We start from the raw sequence: 8,083 nt of genomic DNA on the forward strand, positions 1-8,083 counted from the left end.
TATGTATTTGAATTTGTTTTTTAATGCCCATTTATTTTTTTAATACCCATTTATTTTTTGACTAGTAGTATAACATTTGTGAAATGTAATTGTGATTATATATTATAAAAAAAACAATAGATTTACAGATTTTAAAAGAAAATTATGTTAAATATTTTTTTTTATAAATTGAAAAAAATTCTTAGTTTATAGATTAAAAATATTAATGTATAATATTTGAATCAGTATGTTTTATTCATCTTAATGGTGACTTTTTTTGGTTTATTTTTTCAAAACATATTTTTAGATTTGTAGATTTAAAACTATGTTAGTTTTATACATTACAAAATATTAAAGTATAAAATTTATATTGTAAATATTTTTTTTTAATATATGTTAGTTTGATAGATAAAAAAAACATATTAAATTATAATATTTTTATCAGCATATTGGGTAAGCAATAAACAAAAATTATAGATATAAAATACAAAAAAGAAGATATAAATTGAGACAAGTATATAAATTAGCATAACATTTAAAAATATAATATAATAAAAGAAAATTAAAAGTTTTAGCATAACAAATATAAAATAAGACAAGTATGAAAAAAAGTCAAGTGCCACAGCCAGGTCTCCTTATATGTCGCCTCAGTCAAAGAACTCGATGTTGTCCCCCTTCTTCCTGATCTTGTGGATCACCTTGTGTATCTTGTGATTGGGTAGGTTGTCCTTTTTATCGTCTTGATGATTCCCCGCCTGTAGTATAATGCATAGCACTTTGATCATAGTGTCAAAATAGTACCAGACCAGAAGAAATATGGCCTAAGGCACTAAACTGATACAGTGCAAAGTATTATTCTGAATCATGTCCACCAAATTGAGTCGAAGCATAATGTGATGGCCCAATGCTAGATGGTCTGCCAAAAGGAGCAAATAAGTCATTGAAAGGTGTTTGCAGCTGTTGACTCTTAATGAAGTCGAATGTGGTACCACTTCGTATTTGAGATTGAAAGGGCATCCATGTTGCTGTTGGGCTAGGCATTGATAGTCCAGACCCAACTAGTGTACTGTGTTGGGATAGTCTCTAAATATGATTAGAATATTGTGGACAGACTAGGATCAGATAGTACAAGCAGCAAGGGAGCTAGATCAGAAGGATTAGGCTCAGAATATGGGTAGTAAGGGGGGAATGCGACAGGTGGGGGCAAAACATCACCAAACGGAGAGGATGGACAATGTGGCTATTGTCAACGTCGAGCAGGACATGATCGACGTCGTCTATGTGAGGGCTCAGGCTACTAGACGAGTTGGTCCTCTTCCAATTCTTCTATAAAAGTTGCTGGTTGAGGTGCGGGCTAAGGAGGTGGCATCTGGCAAAGTTGACTTTCTTGCTTTAGAGCATTCATCATACTCCTCAGTGTACGCTTAACTTGTGCCACATTTTCAATTAATGGATTCTCTAATTTTAACAAACAATCATCGATTTCGTCCTTCTGTAAATATAAACATACATGTATTAAATTATATTTAGCATTAAAAATTATATAATATGAATAACAATAAGTAATAAGTGTTGTAAATCATTAGATTTATGATGGTACATGAGTTATTACTTCAGTAATCTGTCGAACTCTACTCCACCTATTAGTTGAAAAGAAAAATATTGATGTAATGTAATAAAATTCAATTTGTTAATTGCTTAATGGAAAGAAAATAAAAATGTAGGGATATACCTAGCACCAAGTGGTGCATCATCCAATGTTGATGGATCTCTTAATGATAGAGAGATTATTTTAAATCTCTGTCAAGCCCATATCTAAAAATGAATAGTGGCCCTAAAATCTCCTTCGTTTCAGTGACTGCAACACGATATAGCTCTTGATAAAGGAAGGCTAACCATGCACCCCCCCCAACAGTATATTGCAACTTCCCTCAAGTCTTCTAAAAGGGTTAGGAAGACCAAATTCACACGTGAGTTTGTTTTATCTGGAAATATAGAACCAATAAAGCGTAATATATATGCTCTTGCATGGTGTAACACTATTAAGTCATCTGCATGATGTGGAATGTCTCCAAACTCATCAGCTAGCCATGATAATTTTAGTATATGTCCTCTTATCATACCTTGGAGTGGTTTAGCTCCCAACAATATCTCACAAAGTGCTGGCTAGTTGGCCCTTGACATCCTAATTACAGGAGGACCATCTACTGGAAAATCAGAATAATGCCAACATCCTGGAGAGTAATTGTACACTCACCAATTAGCATCATAAATGTATGGGTCTCCGGTCGCCATCGCTCTACAGAGGCACTAATTAGGTGCCAGTCAAGTGAAAAAAATCTAAGTTGGGCAATACCAATAAATCCAAACTCTCGGATATGAGGAATTATTCAGTTGTTAATGTTAGAATGCAAGATGTTCCCCTGCCTTCTGCAGGTAAGCACTTTATGTTCAATTATACCATTCCAAATCCCTTTAGAATGGTGTTAAGGCTAGAGTCACAGGAGCTATGGATCAATCGGCCATGGCATAATGTAATTTCTTCTTTGTTGTTGTCTAGCCATGCCGATTCGTTATGGCAAATATACATATTTAAAGTGTATTTTCACAACTACAACAATGCACATATGTCTCTTGTACATGAATTAATACATGAATTGCAATAAAAACAAGTATTACAGTAATTATACTAATTAATATTTTTTTCATTCATGCATTAATTATAAGTCTGCAATACATAGTAAATACAAAGATATAAGTAAAACATTGTTTAGTACATAAACAAAATATATGCATACTGTTCATAACATTACAACTAACTAGGTCATCCTGACTATTTTATTCACTGGACATGATCTAATTAGCTCGTTATAAAGGTCTTTCTCCAATTTTAAGTCAATTTTAGGTAACATTGACTTCACCAGAGAATGTTTATTACTATCACACATATGTATACCGCTCGACCGACACATAGTCCTTGTGGCGACGCAACTAGCATACTCTTTCACAAAGCCTTTAAGTAGTAGTAAATATGATGGGGTATTGTTAGCTTTCAATTTTCGCTAGAGGCGATCAAGTATACCCTTATTGTGAACACAACTAAAAACTGACCTCAAACCCAAATATCTAGGTTTATCTATTAATAGCTCTCCTTCCTATATAATTTGTTGAATTAGCCCGTTAACCCTTATCATATGCCTCACAAGGCAAAGTAGGTAATCCCCTGTAGTTGAGATTGTTACTTCTATAGGTAGATTAATCAAATTCTTAATCATAACATGTACTCTTTTTCGTTAATGTCAACTAACAATCCCTTTTGGAGTGAGCATTATATAAGCCATGATTTTATCTAACACAAAAACAAAAAGAAGCGCAAATAAATAAATAAGAAACACATAATAATGCAACCAGTGTGTTCAATTATGTAATAAATGGAGCTCTTTACCGTAAGGATGAAATAAAATAAAACAAGTAACGATATATGGGTGAGTTGAGAGAAATTACAAAGTGGGAGTGGAAGACCATCTAACACACCGTGCAGAGTCGGGACGCTATTCTTATCATCATCCATGAAGGGATGCAGTGATTCCCTTTTGCTCAGTCACATTAAGTAAATATCATGAGCAGTTATGGTAGTGATATTCGTTGCTAGCTGATGATGGTGGCAACTTAGGGGCTTAAATTGAAAATTTAAGTCAAGGCGCTAATATCCTTCAACAAGCAACAAATATCACTACCATGACTACCATTGATATCCTTAATGTGACATGGATCCTTGCCTTGACACTGAGAATAATAACGTCTCGGCTCTACACGATGTTACAAACATCGTTATGCTCAGTGTAAGGATGCTACTTGTCCTAAGCAACTCATCAATTGTCTCACCCATACCCCTCTCTCGTTAATTGTTTTATTTTAATTCATCCTTACAGTAAATAACTCCTTTTAATTCTAAAAAATATAATTGCAAAACAAATACATCAAAAGGCAACAATATATATTTAAAATTGCATTACATTTATCTTACACTGATAATATATAAAGATTAAGTTAACATTGAACTGTACTAAACCTAGCAACACGACGGTAAGCAATGTGGGAGATAATGTACAAAATGACTATCGTCACCGTTACTAAAATCAGAAATCTCATCATCTTTTAATTTTAAGGTGGCTTCAAGTATTCTATTAACTTCATTCATATTTATGAATGACATTCGTTGTTTGTGAAATAGTTCAAAACGATTATTCATTATTTCATTCTCAGCACACAATAGTGCTTTAAGTTTCTGGATACCTTAGATTAAATTCCTTTCTACCTCAGCTGATCGAACCTTTGGGATGGGTAAATCATGAAATCTACAGTATGCTTCTAGTTCACAACGTGTGTCCCATAAGCTCTTCCATTCATCCAAAATTTGAAATATTCTTTGAATGCTTGCCTACACTATAAGAAAAATTTTAATTTGTGACAGAAAAATCCGTTACAAAATTGGATTTGTGACGGATTTATGACGGAAAAATTGACGTCACTAAAAATTTTGCTTGTCACAAATTTTTAGTGACGAACAAGAAAATTCCATCACATATTTGTGATGGAACATCTGTTAAAATTTGTAATGGAATTCATTCGTTCATCACAAAATGTTGATCGGTCAAAGCACGAATCCATCACAAAATTGAGACGAATTAGTGACGACAAGTCCATCACAAAATATTATCCGTCACACATTGTTTTGACTATTTTATTTTTTGATAAAAAGCTTTCCGTTATAAAATTGTGAGGATCACTCCGTCACAAATTTGTAATTGATCAGTCTGTTGCAAATTTGTGACAGATTATTATTAGTCACAAAATTAATTTTTTCTATTTTTTTGATATTCTAATTTTTTAATAATGAACAAATAATATTGAATTAAGAATTATTATATTTATATAATTACTAATGAGCATAAATAAATATAATAATCAAATTTATAATAATTAGTAAATAAAAATACCATATATTATATAAAAGTATAAAGTTAATCGTATAAGTTCAGTTAGCAAATGTGTATAAATAATATCAAGCTGCAGATTTGGTGTGCTCTGATCATGGGGATCAACAAAATCACTTGAAGGGCGAGATGATGACACCATTTGCCTCATCATACATCTCATCTCCTTATGCATAGAGTGAGATTACTCTTCACTCTGTTGCTTGAGGCGCAATACCTCCTTCTTAACACATTGCTAGAGAATTCACTCTTGATTTTCTCTCATACGTACAATCTCCTTCTCAAGCATTCTAATGCGCTCATCAGCAACATGATTTGTCACCGTAGCTGTCCTATGTGAAGTGGCAGAGCTACTGAATAAGTCTAGGTACAAAGTTGAAGTATGAGAGTCCAAACCGTACACATGCCGCTTCACTTTCCACCTACAATAGCCAAGTATAGACGATTCATATTGACTGAGATCTCTTATGAATCGTCATTCTGTGAGTTCAAAGTAGTATCAGCAGTAGTAGCAGCCACCATAGCCTCCATTTGATCCTGTATATAATTATTAGAGTTAATAATTAATTACAAGTAATAATGAAACTAGGAAAATGAAATTTACAAATGAGCAATGAGGAGACCAAAAATTGTAAATTATACATATAAAAATGAATCACATGGAGATACAGAAACTAATTTCCATTGCCCAATAATAACATGATCTCCTTCTTTCAAACGGAAACATGGAGATATGTGTGCTGGAATAACTGAATGTCTCTTCTCATATCTACGAAAAAGAAGAGAGAAATACGATTATTCTTCCATATAAGTAATGAAAGGAATTAAGGAAAATGACATCATCAAAAGCAATGTTGGAATATATATGCCTTTGGTATTTATTTATAAAATGAAGGTAATTCCGACGGATGATAATGGTCCTTATCCTCATCATCTTGGCACTGTGGCAAGTTCTAGCTAAGATACGAACCCTAATGGACACAGTTCCAGTGAAGGAGCATTTCTTATCAATATAAGTTCCTGTAAGAAACATATTTCAAGCATTGAATCAGCAAACATCATATTTTGTTTTATTTTTTTTTACTGTGGAGAAGCACATAAAGAACATAGCAATTACATGAACAAAAAGGCAATGATGGACTTGACATGAAAGCTCAGAAAACCTGAAGCACTAAGACCCATCAATGAATGGACTTTTTTATTATTATTTTTTAAGAAAAAAATATGCCATGTATCTAACACATGGCTTACCTTGGATGTAGGAGCATGATCCACTCCTAAGTTATTTAATTATTAACCTATGCATATTATGTTATCAAATTGTTTCTCTTTTCTAGATCACACAATGAGAATTAGTTGAATAAATACAATATTTATATTACTTACAGCCCATATAAACATGAACAATTAATACACACACACACATAAATTTAAGGTAGGATACTATTGCTAGGTCACTTTTATAATTTAATATTATCTTTTCCTAAATATTTGTCTTTGAACTTTAAGAATTAAGATTGGAAAATTACTCCTGACCCAAGGCAATATCTTTTTTGCACAGAAACCAAATAATTCAATGGATACAAAAGCAAACTACTGTCATCTATAACTTTGGATAGACACATCCATCCCCTATTTTTTGCCCCTCAATTGAACATTCACTGAACAAAACTATATTATTAGTCAATTTTAAAGTGCCTTGATTTAATCATGTATACAATAATCTGATTATAGAGCATAACTTGACTAAATGACAACTCAACCTATGCTTGCTAAATCTCTACACCTCAACTGGAGCCATACAGAAATTGAAATGCAGAATCTTATTTACTACCTAAAAGCAAATAATTTCATGGGAAGCTATATTTCAAAACCGAATGTGAAGTATCATACAGAAAATTATGCAATGCACATACACTAATGATGGTAAATCAGGCATTAAAAATTCCAAGTAAAAAGCACAATGAAAATGTGCATTAATTAATCACTTCTTCTGAAGCCAAAGAAATAGTTGAAAATGAACCAATAGAGGTTGGATTTATTCCAATGGGTTCAAGAACAAACTACCAAATTAGATCATAAAGTGAAGATTTAAAACTGAAATTTAATTAGATGAAATATTACAATGGAAGCCCGAGAAGAGATGAAAGATTACTTTTTTCCCACCTATAAATACATTCAAAGCCCAAGAATAGATGAACCAATAGTAGTACCCAGAATTGGTGCATATACATATAAATGAGAGCATAATAACCGCACCTTCAATAGCTTCTTTGGGAGTCTTAAAACCAAACCTGACGCTTTTCCAGAATCGATTTCCACCCTTTCCAGTTTTCTTTCCCTTCCTAGATTTCTTTGAATTGTGAAAAAAAGTCAAAAAATAGAAAACAAAATTAAAAACCAAACAACAGAACCATATTAAAGGAGATGTTATATATATATTTTTTAATCTTATTTTACCATAGAAACACTTCGGGTTGCTTCAAAAATGCCTTCTCAGTCTACAATAAAGAATAAACAGAGAAGATAGTAAGATCCAAAACGCTGCGTAATTTAAAAAAAAAACGGCGAAGGAATGGAAAGCAAAAGGCTCTGAATGGAACCTGCTCCACCATAATTGAAAGCTCTTTCTCAGGGAAGCTGTTGAAGCAGAAGCGACAGTAAGAGAGGCACGAGACACAGAAGGAGAGATTTTTCAGTCGCTAGATACAACACCCATAACCTTAGATTTGGTCATATGTAATGTAACTGATGAAAATGGGCTTTTAATTGGCTATGGATGGGCCGCCCTTGCACAACCATTTTCGATGAGAAAAAATATTCTTAGATTTTTTTTTTTTATTTTCTATTTTAAAGAAAATTTGAAATTAAATTGAAACCGGGAAAATGGCCATTTTCAAAGGAAAATTATATCTTAGATCTATTAGAGTATGGGTGTACGGCTCTGGTTTTGTTCGGATCTACCTAAAAATTAGAATTGAATTAAAATTTTGATATGATTTTAGTTTAATTTTTTATTATTTTGGTTTTCAATTTGATATGATTTTCGATTCTTTAATTTTGGTTCAGTTTAGTAGAGTTTCGGTTCAATTCTCGATTCTTGAAAT

At 32.5% G+C, this 8,083-nt stretch overlaps 1 protein-coding gene across 1 annotated transcript; it reads right to left on the reverse strand.

Moving 5' to 3' along the window:
- Nucleotides 1-4,962: 4,962 nt before the first annotated feature.
- LOC110633903 (40S ribosomal protein S11-like) lies at nucleotides 4,963-7,711 on the reverse strand. Its single transcript, XM_058133921.1, has 6 exons — nucleotides 7,580-7,711; nucleotides 7,436-7,477; nucleotides 7,236-7,329; nucleotides 5,846-5,996; nucleotides 5,619-5,745; nucleotides 4,963-5,513 (listed from the first exon to the last, which is right to left on the reverse strand). Exons 1-6 carry the CDS (start codon nucleotides 7,589-7,591, stop codon nucleotides 5,442-5,444), a joined length of 498 nt encoding a protein of 165 aa, XP_057989904.1. The 5' UTR covers nucleotides 7,592-7,711; the 3' UTR covers nucleotides 4,963-5,441.
- Nucleotides 7,712-8,083: the final 372 nt, after the last annotated feature.

The sequence above is a fragment of the Hevea brasiliensis genome, chromosome 14, assembly GCF_030052815.1.
Source record: "Hevea brasiliensis isolate MT/VB/25A 57/8 chromosome 14, ASM3005281v1, whole genome shotgun sequence".
Taxonomy (NCBI): Eukaryota; Viridiplantae; Streptophyta; class Magnoliopsida; order Malpighiales; family Euphorbiaceae; genus Hevea; species Hevea brasiliensis.